Source organism: Ptiloglossa arizonensis, chromosome 7 (assembly GCF_051014685.1).
Source record: "Ptiloglossa arizonensis isolate GNS036 chromosome 7, iyPtiAriz1_principal, whole genome shotgun sequence".
NCBI classification, from domain to species: Eukaryota; Metazoa; Arthropoda; class Insecta; order Hymenoptera; family Colletidae; genus Ptiloglossa; species Ptiloglossa arizonensis.
Window position 1 is genome coordinate 4,415,211 of NC_135054.1, and position 24,647 is coordinate 4,439,857.

Genomic DNA, 24,647 nt, shown 5'->3' on the forward strand with positions numbered 1-24,647 from the left:
ATAATTTACACAATACGCGTAGAAGTGGTATTTTTTACACAAAAGTGCCAAAATTCAATTAATCGCTTTTTTAGACAGAAAAATCACCGCGATAAATACTTGTGAATCGATAATCGATACGTGTAGCCTTGAGAATGTCAGTTGGATCTCAAGGAAAAATTCCTTCGCGAGCAAGGAATATTTCAACGAAATGATATTTTAAGCCATTATTTATACTAGGACATTGTTAATAATTGTCTAATGTATGATCCTACGACGGTTGTTAATAATTATGATAAACAAACATCAAGATATTGCGAAATCTTCGAGAGCGAATGGTTTCGGTGAATGTTTGTTCATTTCAGCGATTGTTATTAACATTTACGCATGTTCCCTATAGTGATCGAACAATGTGCATCTTATTTATGCATTAAAAATGATTGATTCGCCTCTAGCAATTGATTTTGATCGAACTTCAAAGTAAAGAGATGTTTCTTAAAGTTTTAAAACATGGAAAGTAATAATTGTCTATGAGATATATCAATTTATCATTTGATTAATACATGAAGAATGGAAATTTTTTGTATTTTCCTGATACCAAAGGTTGAAATTCAGGCAAAAATTTTAGAAAATGTTTGATTTTGGGACTCTTGGTGTCAGTATACGATATGGGAGGAAGTGGCACGATTTCGCGGATTCTTCGAATTGACGTCAAATGCCAAGAATTTCCGCGAATCGGAAATTTGTAGGACTTTCGAACGAATTTCTGAATCATGGATCCCGATTTTCTTTGTATCAGGAGAACATGATAGTCGAGGACATATAGTTTTAAGTTGTTTTACCAGTTTGATAGGATCGGGTTAAAGAAATGGAAACAAATAATGGACAAAAATAAAGTTTCTGTTGTCAGTAAAATTGATTTTATTTCAATACATCAATTCATCGGAAATACAATCGCTTTTCTTGGATCCATTAACATATTCGCACTTTCATACTCATTACAAAAATGTTGTTCTTTAAAGTACTCTACTTGTAGAAAGTACTGTACCGTAAAGTACTTTACTGTACCGTAAAAATTACTATTCTAAATTCGCAGCCGATTAGCTCGGTACTACCCACGACGAATAATTATTGTTCGTCGCGAGTAATACCGATTACCAGGTCTCACCACGTGGAGGTTGCTGCGAGCGGAGACCCGGAGAGAGATAGATGGAATCAAAGTTCCATCGATCTCCCTCGACACGCGATACAAACGAAGATACTAAACCAAAGAGATGGAAGGAATCAATTTTCCTTCGATCTCCTCGTTTAATTCTGCCGAGCAATTACATTATGGAAAAATTAGGCAAAAGTGGGAAAGACGCGACACGAACCGTGCAGTTGGTCCTACTAGGTCTATCCCGTTTCCCCTTCGTGGTTCCGATTCCAGAGAAAATGAACGACGCCTACCACTCCCCTAGAGGAGTGCCCCGTTTCTCCATCTTTACGACGAGAGGGTCTTATTTTGGAGGCTTTCGCAGGGATCGGCAAAAATGCCTGCTCCTGTGCTCGCAACATGCCCCCTCTGGAAGCGGACACACCGGAAGAGACGGCGATAGACCGTTCGGACTACTTACACGGCCGGCCACTTGCTTGTACAAAAAGCAGTGGTGACCGGACCGAGGAACGAGGAAGCGAGCAAAATTAAGCTAAAGATTGGATAATTGCTTGGCAGATCACAGCCTTAAAACTAACTTATTCTAACTGCAGAGATAGAAGGAATCAATGTTCCCTCGATCTCCTCGTTTAATTCTGCCGAGCAATTATATTATGGAAAAATTAGGCAAGATTGGGAAAGACGCGACACGAACTGTGCAGTTGGTCCTACTAGGTCGGTCCCGTTTCCCCTCAGTGGGCCCGATTAAAGAGGAAATGCACGACGCCGTCCACTCATATAGAGTGCCCCGTTTCTCCCAACTCCGCGTCAGGAACCACGCAAAGCGTGGACCTGACTTACGGAGGATGACGAAGAGAGTGTCTTGTGGCACAAGGGCTTCCGCAGGGACCGGTGCGAACACCTGCTCCTGTGTTCGCAGCATATTCTCTCTCAAAGCGGACGCACCAGAAGAGACGGCGATCGAGCGTTCGGTCCACCTCCACGGCCGGTCACTTGCTTATGCAACAAGCAGAGGTGGCCGGACTGAGATACGAGCAAGCGAGCAAAAAGAAGCTAAAGATTGGATAATTGCTCGGCAGATGACAGATATTCGTACATGGTGACCTTAAAACTAACTTAGTCTATACTTGGAATTAACAGTCCCGCGGAGGATGCAATACATCAGTCCTCTTCGTTCTTCGTTCTTCGTTTTCCGATACATCTAAGAGAATGTATCTAAGAGAAACCTAAGAGAAACCTAAGAGAAACCTAAAGTCAAGGCATAATAGAAAATAGAAATGAATTTGGTTAGTGGAAAAAAATAAACATGTAAAAACAAGTAGAAATTAAAATCAAAGAACAAATGAAATGAATTAGACAAAGAAACAATTAAAAAAAAAAGAAAGGATTGAGAGTGTGGTCGCCAGTACTGACCACCGCCTACCGGCGGCCAGTACCGGTTACCAAGGTTGGAGGTTTTGTGTCGGCGCGATTTAGATGCGCAGAATTAATTGTTGAGTGAAATTTGATGGAGATGTAATTGCAAATTGTTTTTACGCCCTACAAATCTGTCATTAAATCTAAAATGGAATATGACTACACATGGTACTCGTTTGTATTGGCAAATTCAAAAGATTTTTTATTTCCTGGATACCGAAGATATGATTCGTAATGTATAATGATGACCGAATTAAAGATTCTTCGCATAAATGATTAGGAAATATATTTTGATTAAATTTTATGAAATCCATTAAGAAACTACTCAGTTGTTGATAATGGTAAATCATTGGTAAAATATATAAAAATAGTAAAAGAACTAGTCTTTTGTATGGAAGAATTTCTTAATTTAATTTGTAGTATAGTTAAAAGAAGATACAAAAGGAGAAACTTTAGGTAATAATAGATTATGAAAATATTTTATTATATCACCAAACCAGTATCAAGAATTCAAAGATTTGCATAATCACTTCCTTACCCGCATGATCATATTTACGAATGATTTTAAATTGAATAATAATATTTATGTGGGTGTATAATGTGTTGTTTAAGTATATTACAAGAATTTAGTCGTGTTACTTAAAATGGCAACCCTATTTATAGCGAAATGTGTTGTCATAAAATTGGTTGTTGAGTTTGTCAACATGTATTCAACTCATATTTAATTTGTAAAGATTAATCTCCTGCTATATTCTTGTTTCTATGATTCATGATTTGTAATTAATATTTATATTTTCAGCAACGGTTTCACATTGCAAATTATGTTTATTTTTAATACCATTCCTCTGCAAAGCAGTAACTGTCTCGCTTAACTAAACATTAATGTCACCAGAATGTCTTCTAACAATGTGGTAGATGCTAATGTTGTAGGGGGCACAATATGAAATTTAATGCTAGCGTATTCTTAGTATAACTACTTAGCATATGCTTGTAATTCTTAATTTTAACTGTTTAATACCACTATAAGGTGTCATATTAAACAGAACAGACTGATACATGCAATATAGAACAAAATCTTTTTTAACCACTGCTGGTACACGCTGACATACTTATTTAATGCTCTAAAAACATATATTTTATAACAAGTTTAAGACAGTAGATATATTTCCATCAAAGGAGTGAGACATTATAAAAAATGCAGTGTAGGACAAAGCACATAAGTTTGTTTAATTGTTATATATACAATAATTACTAATCACATATAATGATTCACTTTGTTAAAGCAAGGAATGCGTAAAAAATGCATAAAAATGGCTGCAAAACGTCAGTACTCTTATAGTTTTTGTCTTGCTACTTTTTCTTACTGTAGATACTTTGCACTCTTGTTTTTTAATTTCATGACATTTTCTAGAATTTGTCGTAATTTCAATACAAAAAATTAAAAAAAAAAATATATTTATTGCTGTAGATAGAATAATTAGGCTTGATTTTAGAAAGATCTAAAACTGACACAAGTCTCCTTTAGACTTCTTGACAAAAGAAGCTATTCTCAAATCTTTAAAACCTCCTATCAGCCACATTCATATTTACAATGTAGGATAAATTAGTTGTAATACTATTTATCAGATTGTATAATCAGATATGTCATTATTTCGGATATCCTTAGGATATAATACATTATTTTCGTATGAAACAATACATATTTCTTCATTTTGCGAAGAAATAACTGGACTATACTAATTGTAAGAGCTAGGTTTTGCATTTATTTAGACACTGCCATGTATCAAAATATTTCTGGTCTCTAGGTCCGGTAAAATAATATTTTCCATCTTTTTTTATTTTGTATTATTTTCTACACTAAGCTCTTCCGTGTTTTAACATGTATGAAATATTCCATGAAACCAATGACGAAAATTATTCATGAAAGCATATATGCTCAATAAGTAGCCTGCTCATCAGTCTCCTAAAAATCACATACAAAAATATGTTGCGTGTAACACCTGCTTTACAAAAATTCATATCAAATTAGGGACACAGACATTTTGGACAGACACAGATGTGCAGAATCATTATGTTATTGGCCGCATTGCGAACTGATTCGAACCTTCCGCAACGTCTAATGTAAACGGGACTAACCTACTTATGTTAGATGTGATCAATCGTTTGAATCGCTATGAAATAACAATGCTCTGACGATAGCATTCCAATATTTGAAATTAAAAATTGATTATTAATGTAAAGATAAGACTATCCTTTATTATACACATTTCGTTGTATCTTGAGAATAAATTCTGTAACATTTCATCGAAATAAAATAAAATATGTAATGTTTATAATTGATTACCAATTTAACGCATCATTTTTTATTAAACATATATTATGTTCGGATAATTCATTTTTATACATGTAGCTTATATGATAAATATAATATTTTATCCAAATTATATAAATATATGAAAGTATATTACGTATATTTAACACATCAGAATCGAACCCCTGTTATTTATTTCCGTTTTCCTCGACTCTGAATATATCAGGACGACAGTGGAAGAAAATGAGAGCAAGTGAGAAATAGTATTCGAACTAGCAGTTTCATGAAATAGTATTGATAGACAGAGGTCATCTAGAAAGATAGTACTACGTGTAGACACACCTCTAAGCGCTTTAGCATGCAAGACCTTGACGTAGGTGGAGAAAAAAAAGTAACGTCAAGTGAATTATACTCCCTTAAGTTGGTGCGAATTTCTGTAACTATACAGGTTATACCATTTATATAGAGTATTTTCGAAATTGTGGTGCAACCAGAAATGAGATTAATTCCAGTATAAAAGTAAGCCAAAAATAAATTTAATTAGGTAAAAACAAAATCAAAGATTCCTAAATTAAAAGAATGAATTATAGTAAATACTTTTTATGTTTAAGAAATATATTGAATTTCAAATTAGCATGTAAAATTTAAAAATAAAGCATTATATAATATTTCACGCATATGCCTAAACAAAGAAGCATTGAATTTTTCCAAACGAATTTAGGTGAATTTGTATCAGACACTTTCTAGAGGAATACCAACATAGAAAGCAGAAAATCTAAATTTTCTTCCGATAAAAAACAAATTTATAATCCAAAAATCCATTGAGGAAAGCCAAATCCTTTTCATTTACTCAGACCAGATCATATTTGATAGCAAAATAAAAAACACCAAATAAATACAAATTTTTCACATAAGAGTGTCAATAAGAATTCAAGATCATCACCTTTTATTGTAATAAAACTATACATATCGACCTGCAGTGACTATGGTTTCGTGTAGGAAAGAGTAAATGAAGCCAAAAATAGGTCCGTTGAAGTATGTACTTCAACTACATCTAACAATATTTTTGACATAAACGGTATTTTTAAAAATATTCCATTTGAACACTTTGTATGCTCCACCCTGTATGTACACCATGTCCACGAGAAGAATGTTGCCTAGGTTCAGTAATTTTTCCTGTACGAACAGAAAGTAACCAGTTCCGGATGCCTGAGGGCCTTATTCTGGGCCCTCCTTTGGTCAGGCATCTTGGTTGGTGCCAGAACTATTTACTTATTTTCTACTTAAGCAGAAAAAAAGTACTACACTCTAGTTACGTACTCTTTATAAACCAACAATAAATAAAGCAGCTGTTTTTATATTAAAAAGTTAAATTTTCTTTTTATTTAATTAAGGATAATTTATGACGTACGCCTAAAATTACATACCATTATCTTCATTGTTTCAAGTTTTAAATCTGCAGAAGTTCATTAAAAAATATTTATCTCTACACAGATACTAAATATATATTTTATAAACAGAATAAAGCAGAAACTACATTTATGTTAGGTAAGTATTTGTTTACCCATGGAGCAACTTCAAATTGTTGCTAGAAATCATAAAGATTGTTCTATTTTTCGGTGAGAAGTAACAAAGATACATTCACAAGTAACAATTTGATAAACTGATTTTGTTAAAACTTTTGTATGAAATAGTTTTGACATAAATATATGATCTATGTGAATCTTTTTATGAGTAAACATCTATTGAAGAGATGAAAACTACTTTCAATGTTAAATCTGAAAACTCTCAAAATCAAAGATAGACAACCCATTTTATTCAATATTTTGGAGATAAAATGTAACAAATTTTAAGCATGAAAATTATATAATTTTTAAGCAAGTAGGCAGATTTCAAAAATGCCTATTTACTTAAATTTGAATAAATTATAAATACAAAAATTTATATTATAATCCAGGAAATTAAAATTTCAAAATATATGTATTTTGTATTTTAATTACTAGTTTATATACAAGTTTACACGAGAATAGATCAACATTTGTCTAGAAAAATTAGCAGTGAAAATATTAATTGAGAACATGTCGTTTAAGTAAGAGAGGTGGAGTCTGTAAGCTACTTATGTAAATAGTCGAATTTTTCGTTCAGAAATATACAAGTTTTGTATTTAAAAATTTTTTCCACTCGTAATAATTTCCAAAAAATTGAGCTAAATTAATTTTTTACCCTCAACTTTGAGAATTGTTTCACCTTTTCCAAATGTTTCTCGATTAAAAAATTTATTTTTGTAAAAACCAGTTTATATCAAAATTTCATGAAAATCGGTGATTGCCATTTGACGATATTCCCTTATAAATATTATATCTACATGTACTTAATAGTAATTTTTAAATCAGTTATAATGCAAAAGACGTGAGTACTTCGTATAAATCACAGAAGCTTGAAATCGTATCTTTAAGCTCTAATTTTTTGGTAAGTAATATAAAAAGAAAATAGAAATATGAAAATGAATAAAATAACTTCTTAATGATTTTGAGAGCAAAGTTTAATACTTTATTTCGACGTATCGGCTCAAATTGAAAGCCTTCTTTAGGAATATATTTCTTATTTTAAAACTTTGCATATTTAAAATATAAAAACAATAATATTGATTATAGTAATAAATAGTAGTATTATTATAGATTGTGTATGATAATCAACCAAAACATATACAATGTGTGTGTAACTTCTTAACTTTGTATAAACGTTTATTAGAGATTCTTATTTATAAAGAATAAGTCTTTCTGTTCTAATTTAAACGCAATTCGTAAACCACTAAGAGAAAGAAATTTCTTTCATCTTGTTTTACCTCCTTTAAATTTGTGTTAAGGATAAAAATTGGACACTATTATTGTAGAAACATCAGAGAAAGAATAATATTATGATAATGAGAAGCAAGTATAAAAAAATTAAGCAGGTTCGTAAGAAACAACTAGTAATAGTTAAAAATTGTTAAAGTAACTCATTGTGGTTCATGTTGGTACTTAATATTTATGTAATTTTAATACATGTGCAAAAATAAAACACAACCAATTTTTTCTTAATATTACAAGAATTTGGTTTTACCCAGCTTCGTGTTAGATTACTTTCGTATAGTCACTGTGCAAATGCGTCATTGCGCTTTGCTCTAGAAAGGCTCCAGTTCACCGAACCGTAACGCTACGTTAGTATAGGTAAATCACGATTTCAATGTAAATGTCAGCGAACGTGACTAAAACGTATTATTGATAAAAGATCATTGACGTAATAACGCTAGGGTGAGACAACTGAAAGCAAAAAGCAGTTTAGGAAAGATTTGAGAATCTGAAAATGATATATATAAAAGGTATAGTTTAATAACACTGTGACATATCCATTATCGGAGACAGTTTTTAAATATTCTTCATTTCTTAATTATATACGATAGATTTCAATAAAATTTATATTATTTTATTACTATTCTAAATATCTTTGTAATTACTTAGCTAACTTTTTCGAGCCAAGAAATTAATTATACTGTTATAATTCTTTAACATTGATTTGCTCTGTTGAAAAGTTTAGCAGAATTATAGAAATCCAATTCACTATTTGGAGTTAGTATCGTACTATTTACGTTAATACTATTTATGTTTAGTATTAATTCAAGAAAAATGAAATTCAACGAAATATGATCCTTCTTTCAGATATAAATACGTCTCTCAATATGTACATACATAGGTATATGAAAGATGTAAGCTCAAAGAAAGTTTAAAAATATATACTAGTTTCAGTAATAATTATATCAATATTTAATATAATTGTATGCATTTATACAATCGAAGGATATTTCTTCTTTTCTATGAAAATTGCAACAGAATTTGTAAATTGTAGAAAACATAATTTTATGTAAAATGATTCACCGACAGTAGTTATATAACTCTCTATGCGAAAAATTTCAAACATTTCAAGAGAGAATATTCAATAATTCATGCTTATTTTGTATTCATTCATTTGTCGATACGAAATCAAGATTGCATACCAGGAATGTATCGGTTATTTCTTTCAAATATGTTCTTCCGTTTCGTATCATCGATCTTCAAATCTTGAAAATTATTCAAGCTACGTGTGTTTTAATTCATTTACAGTTACAAAGTTTCAGTGTAAATTTATTTATACTTAATTAATCGATGTAGTATAATATTTCGATTTCCACAAATCTCTCCAAAGCCGCTGATTTCATTAATTTCTATTTTTAGTCGGGCACGCACCTGTATACAAAAGGAAAAATATAAATTATTTTCCAATTAATTTTCTACACGTATTGCATAACCGTTACCGGAAAGAAATCAATTTTTACTAATATAAAACAAATCCAACTTATTTGTACCGTAAATTATCAATGATATATATTTAAATAAAATATGTGTCTTAACTAAGTGTAACAATGAGTAAATGTTTTATTAAAATTGATTGAATAATTCTGCTGTTATTGCTTAGATTCATTGTATCTGTTTAATCGAACTATCATAAATATTTACAAGTATTTGAGAAATATTGATCACCAATTGATTCATTACCGTTTGATGATCCTCATCCTCCTAAAGTTTTCTAATCGTCTTTTGTTCCTGTTAGCGTTAACTTTCGCTTCACTCGCAGCAGCATTTGCTTTCGAGGCTGCTCGTTTCGTATTAGCAAGTTCTTGTCTGGCAAGTTTCAGCTGAGTCGTCAATTCTTCGACCCGCCTCTTGGCTGCGTCTAACAATTCCTCTTTCTCTCGCAAAGTTTTTTGAGCTCCATTTGCGGCAGCTTGAGCATTCGCCGCGTTCGCTTTAGCCATTTGCATTGCGTGTGTTAGTGTCTTTAACTGCATTATAACCAAGGAAATAGAAAAGTAAGGTGATCGACTCATTCGACAAATGCTGTGAGAAATAATTACCGGGAACTTATGAGGCCATGTGTTATATAGAACAATAATATAATGATTCGTAAAGAAAATGGAGTTTTCTCAACGATCAGTTAATCATACATAAAATATTCAGTACGGTTACAACGTCAAAAACTTCGTAGGAACTTCGCAATCTTTGGAATCGTTCTGATGGAAAGTAATTTTTTGTCAGCTTAATTAATAAAAGGTTTTACCTGTACAATTTGTAACGTCCGAATAGATTAAAAATGTAAAGAAAGGATTTCATATGAGTTAAAGGAAGTACAATATCAAAATTTCTAATCATCAGAAATAATAACATTGTGCTTTTTGAAAAACGAATCACCTTCAATACTTGCGTAATCGCAAATACGTTTTTACGTAAACGATTCGATTGTTCAATTTTACAATATACTTCTAATCTTTCTTTCAGATTCAAAAAGTTACTATTTTCTATGTAATGTGAGTAATTGAGAGTTTACTGGAATCTCTGTTTCATTGTTTCCAAGAACAAAATCATTTACAAAAATTTAGTGAACAGACAAAATTTTTCTTCCGATACTAGGTATCTAAATGAATGTAACTGTGATTATATCTACTTGTCGGTTAAAATAGAATAAATAATATTAAAAACTGCGTGTTTTTATGAGTGTTTAATACGGTTGTCGTATGTAATTCACAGTCACATTGGATATAGAAGAATCGGTCAATCAATTTGCTAGGTTCGAATATAAATCCAGACCTTTCATTTATTCATGAAGCGTTCAAAATGATCAGACCAACTGGCAAACCTGGATAAATTTCATTTAAAATTAAAATAAGAAATAACTATTTGAAATAACATTGCAGTCTTTTATTTTTCGCGAAATTACTTGGAAATAACTGATGATGTCGATATATTTGAAATAATAAGTATTTCAAATAATAAGTATTTCAAATAATGAAGTGATACCATTAATTAGAAATAACAGATATAACAAATAAGTTTTGAAATAATCATGTTGCCATTTACATAATTGATATATATTTCTTTGTCTAACATAAAATTTATTCGTTATTTGCAAATAGAAAGTTACTAATTTTTTAATCAAGTATGTAATATAATATTTTCGTTTTACTTTTGTAAGTATTAGAATATGGTTAACGATGTATAGGAATCTATTGATTAACGTTGTATATTTGTGATTCATGTACGTAAATTATTGTTACATCGTATACTTGAACTTATATAATGAGAGTAAGGTGTGAATATGGAACAGGATTCTGATACAAATCAGATCCTTATTACTTCATTAAGTTCTACGATGTGTTGGAGATTGAAACAAATAGAACAATTAGTATGCCCTGTCGTCATTAAAAAGAAATGGTGCGATTTGCATGTTTTTTTTTCCAGCTAAAAAGTAAAAATACCTGTATTTGCTCGCCTAAAAAGTTATCTAAGGAAAAATTCGTTTATTTTTTTCTTATACTAATTGACAAGTGTAATAGGTTAGTTATAGAGGTATAATTACCCATAGAATCGAGCTTCAGAATACTGTATTCAGTTATTTGAAAATATCATTTCCACGACAAGACTTTTAAATTATTTTAAAAAAAGGCGAAATTTGGTAATATGAACCGGAATAATTAAGGTCGAATTAAAATGTTTAAGAAACGTTTAGTACATATCAAGTTCACATTAAATTTGATTACATAATCCTAATTGCTTTAAAAAAATTCATACAATAAATATTTTTTGTAGTTTAAAATCTTTTATTTTCTAATTTTTTTATTTAAAGAATTTTGAAATTTATTATGCTTTTTTTACCTTTTCAGCTCTGGTCTAAATTACCAATTCATTTTCTAAAACCATGTTTTTCATCAAGTTTCGTAAAAATAGTACAATTTCAAAATTAATTGAATTTTCACATTGAGAAACTTTTGAAAGCATCCTTGATTTATGAATTACCATTTTTCATCATTTGTTAATGCAATTTTTACATTTTTTAATAAATATATGTTTCCCTCGAAACAAAAAGGATGGTTCATATTACTATTTTCTCCCCTAAGTATATATTATAAGCGATGGATATGCAAAATACCAATAAAGTATATTTATTACATTAATTTTTTTTATAAAATCATTATTAATATTTCATTCTATCGTTTAAATAACACAGACATGTCACCTATTGAAAGATTTAGAATCATTTCATTTCCGCACCATATTAATTGTTTTCAAGAGTATCGCGCTATTTCAAATATAAAGTTGTTTTTAAAGTTATTTCTAGGATGATTGTTATTTGATAATATTTAAAAAGTGCCCAGATTGTTACCTAAGCCATTGATAGATTCAATGTCAAATAATTTAGAATACAGGATATTTTTTTTAAAGTCAGCATTTAGAATATATCCATTAATTTTACAAAAAACGAAGAGAAAGTCGAAGAAGAAGATTATTTGTTTTGAAGGGGTAAATATTCTAATAAGCAAGCATTCTTCTTTTTAGTTCCGTATTTTAAGAAATTTTAAGATTATCGTTATTTGTTTATATTGGCTGACATATTTTTTTATTAATGTAGTAGTGTAGCTCATAAAATAACACATTCATCCACATACCTATGTATATTAATATTCAAATAGTTTTATACAATAAAAATCACATTTATATGTGAAGTACGTACTTCGGTATGTATATATTTCAAAACGTGTCCAAAATAACTTTTCGTATGTTCGCCTGTGTTGTGGAAATGTAGTGAACTTAATTTTTTTTAATTATATAGAACCATTCTAAATACCTTGTAATATAATATAGATACACATCTACCCTGAAACGCATAAATGTTATATAGTGTCTTTTTCCCACATAAGTGTGATTTTTGTTCTTCAAGATCAATCGAAGATCGTCATATTGTATGTGGGTGAATTCTGTTTTTTTTTATATACCACATAACGCGAATTAAAAACTGTCGATAACCTTAAAATTCTATAAAATATGACTGTGAATAAAAATATTGACTCATCGGAATATTTATCTCTTCGAAACGAAAAATCTTCTCGTTTTACTTTTATTCGTATGTATCTGTAACAGAAACGAAGATATTTTAAATGCTCACGTTAAATGAAACACCTTGAAGATATCCACTTCAAATTGTAATTGCAACTAATTTTTCTAAATGAATTTGTTTTTATTAATATAAATATTAATACACACTGTTTGTTTAATTATTGAGCTAAATTGTATCACCTGATCTTGAGACTGCCGTGCTGCCTGTATGGCAGCGTTAACGTTGCCTCGCTCCCGTTGCAAAGACAAAGTTTCTTCTTGAACAACTGATTGAGCTTCTTTTACTTCTTCCTGTATTTGCTCGACTACCGTTTTCTTCGTCATGAGCGCCGCTTCTGCAGCTTTCGCAGCCTGCACTGCCTTTTCGGCAAGCTGTGTCTTTACCTGTGCGACCAAGTATATTTGTACATTTTTATCTTAAGAAACTTTATTAACATTCTTTAGTAGCATTTGTAAGTTATGCATAGTAAAATTATGAAAATTATGAGAAAGTAGATTATCAATAATACGTTACGGGATAAAATAATTGGGCTTTCATATAGATGTAAAATAAAATTGCAACTTTTTTTTCAATAGGATTTCGACCTTATTTATACATTAATTGATGCAGTACCTATAGAATTCTAATAAGCAAGAACGTAGTTGAAATCAAATTACTGCCACAATAATTATTTTTGAATTCCTACGTGGGAATTAAAGTACTTCTATCTTTTGCACAAGAAAAATTCGTCTAATACGTTTTCACAATAGTAAGTAATACTCACTCTCGTACAATAGACACAAGAATTTCAAATGTGGGAGACTCATTCTGATGTAATTGGATGTGTTACATAAAGGTAGAATTTACAACGATATGTTAGAAATCTTCTATTGAATCTTTACGAATAAAGAAAAGAATCACGCATTTAGGAAGTGGTACGCAAATATGAGTGAATCAAATACGCGCATTATTTATTGCTTCTTATTTTCAAATGACTGTTAATTTTTATTTCAGTGTTTCAGAATGTTTTGAAACCCATTGCCCCTTCATATTTTTCGGAATATAAATCAATATGAAACAGAAATATGTACTTGACGTGCAGCTTGCTGGCCAGCAATATTCTGAGCATCCGAAGCGGCTTTAGCTTCCAGTGCAGCTTTTTGTGCAACAGCGCTCATTCTTTCTGCAACTTTCTTGTCAGAAAATGATGCGTTATGGCAGAGATGAAGATTATCGACATAACGTGCTTCCCTTTGATTCTATAAAAATATAAAAACAATGCACGTTACCGATCGTCAAGAATATTATGCAGAAAATTTTAAATAGACGAAATGTCTATTATTAACAAGAATTTGTAATAATATAAATATATGATACTTGAACGATTATTTGGCAAAAAAAGTAATAGTCTCGTATTAATCCGTACTGCGCAATATGAATAAGTATATGTCCACAAGTAATGATAATAATAAAGGATAAATAATTGATTAAATTTAATTGAAACCGTTGCAGGTTAACAGAAGACTTTTCATTGCAAGATAACTGTATGCAAGAATAACAATGACGTAAATTAATGATTACAAATAACACTCGACTTACTGTGTTAACTGGAATCTTGTGAAATCTTCCGCAATCAAGATACTCGAACGTCAGTACTACTAAAAAGTTGCATTTACTTGGTTAGAAAGGGAAAATTGTTTAGTTTTTCACAATACTCACCCATATAAAGAATGTGGAAGAGGTACATGCTGCAGGCGCTCGATTTAAGTAAATGCGGGATTAAAGTTCATATAAATCATTATATAGAAAAATATGAAATTATGTGTTATTAGTAAGATGTGAGAATGTACATTGACAAGAGAAACGAATGAAGCACGGCTGTATCGAAATTTACGTATCGAGATACATGTGAGTGTACAATTTGGTTAAAATATTGGATTTACTTTTACATCTATTTTCCTACAACTTTGTACACTGTTTACAAATTTATATATGAACCGGGAGATGATCAAGGTTTACCATGTACTTCGTAATAAATGTAAAACGTATAAAATAGCAATTTTTTCATGAAAATTGAAACTTTTCTAATCAAAAATAGCAAATTTACTCGATTTGTGCTATACGTACAAAATATCTTTTCTTGTAGTTTTACTTCAAAACTTCAATGGTAGCCATCACCAGATTGTGTGTATTTATTTCTGGTTTACTGCATTACTCTAATATATAAATCTATTTCATCATATGTTTATATATAATATTTTTACAATGGTATCATGAGTACAATACAATACATATATGTACATTATTTAGGTACTTGTTTATCTATTTTTGTGAGTAGCAGCATATTAAAGAAAAATATATTATAAAAATACTTGTGTGTAAATTTAGAAATAATAAGACATTTAATTTTAATCAAGTGTATTTTATATAATATGGTAATCTTATATAATATATTATTATTCTAATGTAAGATTTTTATATAATATATTATTATATAAAAATTATATTATATAAAAATTATTATTTAATAAAATATGCTCTTTTAGCACTGAATTTGTCATATTATTTTTAAATCAAAATATTTAAAATCTGGTAAAATTAGCAAATATAATTTTTCTTCATTTACATTCTTAATTAAAAAAATGATATAAATATACAAATACGTAATTTAATGTATCATAAAATTGGTTTCGTAAAAGACTAAATAAAACTACTCTTAAACTTTAATCTTATAACATCAGAAAAAAGATAGCGGTCCAACCGTTTGTAATGTCCTCAACCCCTTCCGCAACTACCATCAGCTTAGACTAGTGCTATAAGAACTCCAATGACCAAGTAACTAGTATCAGTTCTTAGTTGTATCCTTAAGCAAACACAACACCGATCCTTTAACCGTGCGAACAGTTCTGTTATTCGTGAGTATTGACAATTGTTTGACAAGATTGTTAATTTCTATTCACGAATTTTTGAGATTTAAAAACAATTTACATTTAAAATAGCATTAATTTTGAAATAAAAAATTATACGTGATTTACAATCTTTTAAAAACCGATGGAGTACTATGTATTACCGCATTTAACAATCAATGTTGTATCGAATTTTCAAATTCTGTGTTTCAATTGTTTACAAAGGTGATTTCCATTTTGATTGATTGAAGCATGAAAAACGTGTTAATATTTGATTTTGGATATTATTCCAATGTTTAATATTACTTTAAAATCACATAACTAGCATTTATGATCAAAGTGTTGCTAAAACTACAATAATTTCAAAAGTTTTAGTCCTGAGTAGAGAAGTTTGAATTGTACTACTTCTTACTGATAATGCTACTAATTATCGTAATAATAACATTTTATAAAATATGCTTAATGTGCAAACATTTATTTACTTGTACACAAAGTAAAATATTCATAACTTCAGCATTCGTACTAAGATCACATTTGAAAATTTTATATTACAACATTTATGAAAACTGAAGCTTATAATTTATACGTATTAACTTGAATTAATAGAATATCACCCTGAATTACATTTTTATATCATTAGAACAGCTAATTTGTCATAGTGTTCGTATATCTAAATTTATTTGTCCATCGATTGAATGTACCGTTTAACTTTTTCTTTGTAATAAATATCTTAGTGGTAACGGAAAATGGTGAAGGATTGTAGTGGAATTTCTGCTGTAGGTGCCGGTATTAAGATTAGTATCTTGGTTGAAACGAATCAAGTACAAAAATTCGTGTCAAATATACAACATACTTTCACTTACCCACAGTGCAGTTTATGTGGTGAACGTGAAAGCAACTTTCGGAGTAATATCACACACCCTCCAATTTTCTGCTCAAGGCTAGTCACGATAATTGTGCATTGCATAAGAACATTATTCAAAATATATATTGTAGTAATGAAAATTACAATTAAGGATATTGCAACTTTTTATTTGAAAACCATTTTATTTAAAAGAAAGTATTGTAAATTTAAATTTCAATCTTAACATTTCAAAACTTTGAAACAAATTTTGATTACTTGATAATTGTTCACTTTTATTTTGATTCGCAACGATATGAATAATTTTTCCGAACGAAACAGCTAATGTGAAGGTAATAAAAGTGACCGAGCAATATTACTCATGATCCAAGAATTTACCAAGAAAGTCAATTCCTTGACATATTTTCACAATTTCAAAAAATTCTCAATAGAATTGTTTTTCGCGGGTATGAATGAAAGATATCTACATGAATTATACATTCAATCACGTGTAAAGCATAATATTTAGAAAAGATGTTTAGGTAAATATCCCGATTTAAATAAACCTACAGGCATGACTATTTCTACGAAAATATACAGGACTCGTTTCTGTTCGTTGAAATAATTATATTTCTAGGAATGTGTTCCTTATTTGTGTATTTCATTAGAATCACAATTTTTGCGTAAATATCTATATATGCAGTGAGGTCACTTATATATTTCGCCAACATAGATATCCAGCATTACCAGTTTTTATTTTACCTTTCCACATGGGACGTTAACTCATGTGTATTAGTTATTTTTCAACGACATATTATAAACATTTCACGTTTTCATTTCTTATTTTATTGAATTTTCTACTTTTAATTTATTATTCGTATTCGTAGAATTTATAACTTGTTTCTGATAAGATTTACTGACCCTGATAAGTTACGAAACAGTATATTTAATTTAAGTAAAAGATAAGAAAAAGTAAAGATCTTGTTGTTTTCATTGCAGCGTTACAGATTAAATGAGAAATTATTAACAAAACTGTGTATTGTGTAGATATAAAAGTGATATAAATAATTATTTACTTTATTTCACGTGCTCCGCTAATAATTAACGTTCTCAATCTTATTAGTTTTGATTAATTTGCAAATCTTCAGATTTTAGGATTAGTGTGTATACTGTTGTACGATACGAAAATTTTCTTAAAGTGTTAATTTTTAACTTGCCGATTAAATTTGAAAAAGTGAGTTAAATGAAAAGTTAAATTATTCCTCTTAAATAAGCGTCCCAAGAGCATATGGGTATGTACAATCACACGTTAATGCAAATAAGATCTGTCTCTACCGGTTTAATTATGCATTTACATGCGCACATTGCTTTCTAGAGCGTGACGGAACTGGACTTTTGGTTTTGAACCGTCGAGAATTGCAACAGAGTTGCACCGGAAAGGTGGAACGTGCGTCACGAATACTTTACGTCAGTCTGGAATTTCGTAAAAAGATATGAAATCAATAGTTTCAAAAGTTTATCCTTAAAGTGGCCCACATTAGATACACTTTCAAATGAGACACAATTAATATATTCGATAACATAATTCATGATACTTACTACTGCTAAAAAAAATTGAAGCAATTTATGGAAATTTCACTCGATATCAATTTTATTTTAAACCGAGGTATAACACTTTTAAGGAAAATATGCAATTCTCTTGTAACTATATGCACAATAGATTTCCATTTGTTACATAACGATGGTGTAATATCACGTATTTATGCATAAAGAAATTAATTGAATTGTATGTACATATTTTAAACAGAGATGATATACATACATACATGCATATATGAGTGTATTCTTTAAGTTTGAATGCATTCGTATAAAACTAAGTGCAGAGTTTATATTAAAAAGTACAAAATTTAAATAAAATATACTTAAATTTAGGAAATTAATATTTCTTTTTGAAAAAAAATATAAATAATAATTGTGATTAATTGAACGATATACTTTTCTACATTGATATCTAAGTTTTGATCATTGTTATGCCTTTTTCATTCTGACAAAGTTGGGTTATTTTTCTTCTTTATTGAAACATAGTTAAACATTAATGTAATTTCTGTAATTAGAATTAAGTAAAATGTGAAAATAATATTTGTAATGAGAGTCACGGTAATTGTTTAGAAAAGTCTCACCAATTTCGACGATTTTTGAATACGTTGTAGAAATTAACATTTTGAACAACTTTATTCTATACATATAACCACCGTTCGGCCTTAGTTTCTGAAACTTTTCCTCAAAAGGATCGCTGCTACTACATTGAATTCTATCTATACGTACGCGTCTGTGACTCTGTATACGTTAGTTTATAATTACCCCTTATATCTTGTTTTTATACAACGGACTAACGACCAAGTGGGTGTACTTAACAACCTGGTCGAGTTGCCGGCCGCCTTGAGGCGGCTGGAATAAAAACACATAACTCGAACCTTATTTAATCCTAACTATCCTATCTAGTAACTAATTTAATGGATTAGGTTCGGTATAGATTCTTTTCTTCCGGCCGCTGTGAGGCAACCGGCTACTCGGTCGAGTTTTTAAGTACACCCGTTATACGAGTCCATTGCTGGCCGCCTCGATGTAAATATCTATAGAAACCATAAACAATCGGCGACTCAACACTTAAATACAAACACACTGCGACAAATACGTATGCAGTTACAGGTAATATGCATTGTAATAGTAATAATAGTTTTTTGCAAAAATCTCGGAAACTAAGGCCGAGTAGCGGTTATGTGTATGGGTATGGGTGGTTCAAAATGTTGATTTTTAGATTCAATATTATGATTAAAAAATCGTCAAAATCGGTGAGACCCTCCCCCCACCCCGTTTTCTAAATAATTACCAAAAGTTTAATAGTAAATTATATTACTACATACGGTCTAATCAACATTTTATTTATATAATTACAGTATTGTCTCGTTATATAGGTCGTTCACTTGGGGAACAAGTACACAGGCAAATAAATATCGTTTTTCTTTTTAAAGGAAATTAAGAAACTATACAGCTAAAAAAATCCGTAAAATAAAATTTAAAAAAAGAAGGACGTGCAATTTTGGGGATTTGGAGGAAAACCATCTTCTGACGTGGTTTTTCGAACAGTGAACAATGAGAGATCCAGTCACTGATTTATTACCACAGGAAAAAGCATTGGAAATAGTAGAAAATAAACATAAGTTATACCTTATGGTTTTGCCACTGTTATGTGCCCTCTCACTCACTCACAGTCTGTTGCACTGTGGAGGGAATAAAGAGACAACTTATAATGCAACAGGAATGACAACCTATAACGAGACAATACTATACTAACATTTACTAAATATTCTAGTTTAAACAAAACATTGTCTAATGTTAATGTTACTGTAATATACGAACGCATTTAAAAACTGATAATTTTTGCACTAATTTTTGCAAACGAAATGTGACTCCATTACGTGTAGGATACATAGCAAATTATTTTTTTAGATATCTGTATTAATATTGTTCCATTCTTTTAGTCGTTTTAACAATCCTTTAAACATTATTTCAAGTTTGCTAATTTGTTCGTTTAATTAATCTCATAAATTCTCTATAGAATTCAGATCTGAGGACTGAAGTAGCGGTTATAATAATTCCGGGCAATTACATAATAAATATCCTTGCACTATACTTGTTTTATGTCTAAAGTTATTATCTTGGTAATATTTTGTTTACTTTCTAATTCTTTCGCATATAAATAATCGTAGTCTATTGCCAGACCTGCTGCTCTTATTGTTAGTTTTCCTATGAACTCTGTTACTTCCTTACTTTCGATATTTTGTACCGCTGACTTGAAGTCTCGCGGGACGGTACAGGGGCAAAGAAGGATTGGACTGCCCATTCCCACACGAGCTGCACATTCTGAGCCTTAGCCACGATCTTTGCCATAGTAATAGGAATAAATTTTAATTGAGTCTCCATTTTAACATGTATACGAATAAAAAGCTTGGAGACTATAAACTACTGAGTTTTCGTTTATGCTTATATTTAATGCATAAAACGTCTGTTTTATCACATGAGAATTATTTAATATAAAAAAAAATATTACGTAATATTAATAGTTTTTCTATAGGTGGAGTAACGAAGATGATTTTGAAATATAATTAACTTTCCTTAATGGAATCAAATGTTTTGTATGACACAATCCGACTTAACTCTAGTTATTTTCCACAAAAAAGTATTAAGCCGTTTTCCAAGAGACTATGTTCCAAAGGTAATAAAATTTTACATTCCTATTACCGTATACAAGAAACACAGAGCGAACCGAATAATAAAAATCAGAAAATTAAGTCTTTTCGTAAAGAAAAGTATACATCTTTTTAAGAAAGCAATTGATACATTTTGTCCGTACAGCAACACATAAAAGTTATTATATTATTTACCAAGAGATTGTTTGTATCTACATTCATAGCTGACCAAACATAAACTGATTAACTTTTATCTGAAACATTTTTTCATCAGATTATTAGAAGTGCTTGAAAAATCGTGGCGGCAGTTATGTACCACACATTGTATATAACTTCTTTTGAAATGAATAAAAAGTTCAGTTTTATTTATTTCTAAATTATATTTTTATCAAATTATTTTTGTTCCTGAAAAGAATTTTATTTACATCTATTAATAATTATATAACCAATGCTTTTCTAGCACATTGTAAAAAACCAGCAAAAATGGTCCTGTATTAGGTATAACTAATGTATAATAATAATATATTAAAACTACGCCAATGGAGCTCTGCCTGTCGCGTATTTCTTATTATTTCTCTCTATCTCGCTACCTTCTTCATCACTCAGTTCAGATGTGTCTGCAACTACTGCGATTAATAGCGAACTAGAATTGAAGGTGTGCGTGAAAATAGGTGTACCCCTTCCACTTTTCTCACATTCCTGAAACGGGATTCAAATCTATATAACTTTTTATCATTTTGATTATAACGATTAAAGTCTCTGACTAAAATTGATGTAGAGTATTTAGATAGGTGGGTAACATAGGAATGTCACAAAATTTAATCTAAATACACCAAAAAATTGGTTTCAACAAAATTAATATAGAAATATAACAAATGAAACAATTATTTTATTTTAAACTTTATACATACTTCATACATTTCACAGCTTAATTTAAAATTTGTAAGTTCAAGATTATATAATGATAATATTCGAAGGATGCAAGTAAGCGCTTGTATGAAATTGTGATAATGAAAAAGAAACCAATGAAAAAGTCATAATATAAATGAATAAACTTTTCAGAATGTAAAAACTTAATTCTAACTTGCACTTTGGTAATTCCCTGTAAAACAGTATGTTTTAGATAGTCGTTTGTACGTAAATCATATATTGGTATAAATACAAGAAGTTATCACCTCGTTTGGTTCATCTGTATCAAGTATATTTGTTTCTGTCCTCTTTCTCTAGACACACTTTTTCAAGAACGTTTTGTTCAGTGCCAACTATACAGATTAATAGCGATACTAGCCATAAGAATAGATGCATAAAATGAAATTCTGACCTTGTCCCGTATAATTTGCATATAAGTGAAAGAAACCTTGTACTTGCATTTGTGTTATCGACCTCTTTTCGTTTTACATATTTGCCATACAGTTATATACTTGCCATACATTCATACATATGTATTTAAAATTTCTAAGTAATCACTATCTAGCATGAATTACATTATGTGTAACATATTTCATTCAACAGATTAGATATACTATAAACACAGCGTTTATTGCTCATCGCAATACTAGTATTTCTATGTAAGGCACTCTAATTATTAAAAAATGACTGTCTTTCAATAAATTGTAAAGCTATGAAAAATGCGACTAAATTGTCTGCTAAAAGATTTTATCGTAATTGTTTTATTGATCGTTGATGAAAAATATTCCTTGTCCCAATTGATTTTTAGTGCCCTTGGGTTATAGCGCATCGTAACTGATTTTCAATAATTTTGAATGCCACAGTGCGCTTGGCTCGTTAAAATTAAAACAGTACATGCAATAATCAGAATCTAAAATCTTAATTGCTAATGTCTAAAGGAACAAGACAAGACCAAAAACTGCAAAATGATGAAGAACTATTCGATTTTTTCCCAACAAAAAATATGCATAATTTAATTTTTTCTAATATTTTCAGACACCTATATTTAAAGTTTCTCTAAATCGTGACACCATTTAATTCTCACGTACAATGAAATCTCTTAAATAAGAACGGTTTTGCATAACATTTAAAATGTGAAGCATTACTTATTTATATTATCGTCCGATACATTTTTTACATAAATTGGAATAAAAATTTTCTTCTTACAGAAATTCGCTTCTACGAAAGACGGCCCTCTAAAAATTCCAAAAATGAGGAAAATTGCACTACTGTTAGGATTTGTTTATTTGGTACAAGGCGGCCCAACCAAGAAACAACCGTATGACCAACAAGCGGCTAGTTACGAGTATGAATATGCTCGACGTGACCCAGGATTAGGGCTTGCTGACTCCCTAGCCTACGCAGAACCGGCTCCTGTTTTAGCTCCAGCACCAGTTAGTCATGGCCGTGCCCTTCCTCATCAAGGCTTTAGCGTTGGTGGACCATTAGTTAATATTGCAAAAGGAGCGGCGGATCAAGCTCATATACAACTGAGCAACCAGCAATCAGCGGCCGGACAAGCTGCATACGTTGCGAAAAACACGCTAGCTCAAGCCGCTGTTCAATCGGCCGCCACTGCGGCTGCAGCCCTCGCTGGCAAACAGATTGTCGTCCAGGGATTGGAGCAACAATCGCGAGATGCTCACGTATCAGTAGACGGTGAAAATCTACAGTTGCAACAAGCCGAACGTGCTGCAAGCGCAGCAAGGACTACTGCTAAGCAAGCTATGCATCAATTGCAAGTAATTACAGCAGCTCTGAACACGGCTCAAACAACGGTAGACCGTGCATCGTTAGCTGCTGCGGAAGCTGCAGCCGAATTGGCAGCACAAACCACTATGCTTGGTCAAGCAAAAGCAAGAGCAGAATCACTCGATGAACAACTGAACGTTGCTCGTCTTGATTACGAGACCACTCAAGTTGCTGCTCAGAAAGCTGCTACAGCAGCCGCGGCTGCGCAAAATAACGCTGCAGCTGCAGCTGCACATGTGGCCGATACTGCTGCTAATGCTGCGCTCTTGAGCCAAGAACCGGTGAATGTTCAACCAACTGTGAAACTTCCAGAACACAGTCCGCTCCGGGAACCTAGCGCTGTTGGTGTACCCGGCCCGCTTCAGAATCCCAGTGGTCTACTCGCATCCGGTGGACTTCACGACGCTGGTGTTTTGCGCGCCTCCAATGTCCTTCACGAACAAAGTGCTCTTCTTGGACCCGGCCCAGTCAGTGGTCTTCTCGCATCCAACGGATATCAGGAAGCTGCTGGTTATCGCGCAGCTAGTGGGCTTCATGAACCTAGTGGTCTTCTCTCACCGGGCGCACTTCAACAATCCAGTGGTCTTCATCGCTCCGAACTGCTCAATCTAGCGAATTCTTTACCCGTTGATAGTTACGATGTCAAAGGTTACCGCTACTAAGTTCCTTCAGATTGAACACTTTAGTGGAGTCTAGTTTTCGCCCCCTTCACTCTAAAAATAACGGAATATTATTATGTTCCATATATCAGACTGTAAAATAAAACATTGTTAAAATTTTTAATTCGGTTTCTTTACATTTTAACATTCTGCCGTTTTATCTATAATTGGAACACGTGTGTTTGATCTAGGATATAATATTAATAATTATCGTAATTGGACACTAATTTAAAATGTTCGTTCATGGAACATAAAAATAATATTTGTTATAAATTTATTTAATGATGCAGGTGTAAATGAAATTACCAAGAAATAATTTTAAATAAAGTATTCCTTTTTATAAATGGAATAAATGTAACATCAACCACAAAATTATAATCATAATATACACTGTGGGACAAAATGGTAGCACATCGTAAATGATTAATAATTTAAACATTATGAATACAAAATTTTTTATTACTAAATTGAAAATAAAAAGAAAA

General features: G+C 30.9%; 2 protein-coding genes across 2 annotated transcripts; one reads left to right on the plus strand and one right to left on the minus strand.

Annotated features, from left to right (window-relative positions):
• Positions 1 to 8,034: 8,034 nt before the first annotated feature.
• On the minus strand, positions 8,035 to 14,553 carry LOC143149399 (uncharacterized). Its single transcript, XM_076316738.1, has 7 exons — positions 14,526 to 14,553; positions 14,406 to 14,464; positions 13,898 to 14,065; positions 13,007 to 13,210; positions 9,434 to 9,720; positions 8,896 to 9,124; positions 8,035 to 8,164 (listed from the first exon to the last, which is right to left on the minus strand). Exons 1-6 carry the CDS (start codon positions 14,551 to 14,553, stop codon positions 9,109 to 9,111), a joined length of 762 nt encoding a protein of 253 aa, XP_076172853.1. The 3' UTR covers positions 8,035 to 8,164; positions 8,896 to 9,108.
• A 1,121-nt stretch (positions 14,554 to 15,674) lies between these two features.
• On the plus strand, positions 15,675 to 24,348 carry LOC143149155 (uncharacterized). Its single transcript, XM_076316290.1, has 2 exons — positions 15,675 to 15,721; positions 22,921 to 24,348. Exon 2 carries the CDS (start codon positions 22,963 to 22,965, stop codon positions 24,163 to 24,165), a length of 1,203 nt encoding a protein of 400 aa, XP_076172405.1. The 5' UTR covers positions 15,675 to 15,721; positions 22,921 to 22,962; the 3' UTR covers positions 24,166 to 24,348.
• Positions 24,349 to 24,647: the final 299 nt, after the last annotated feature.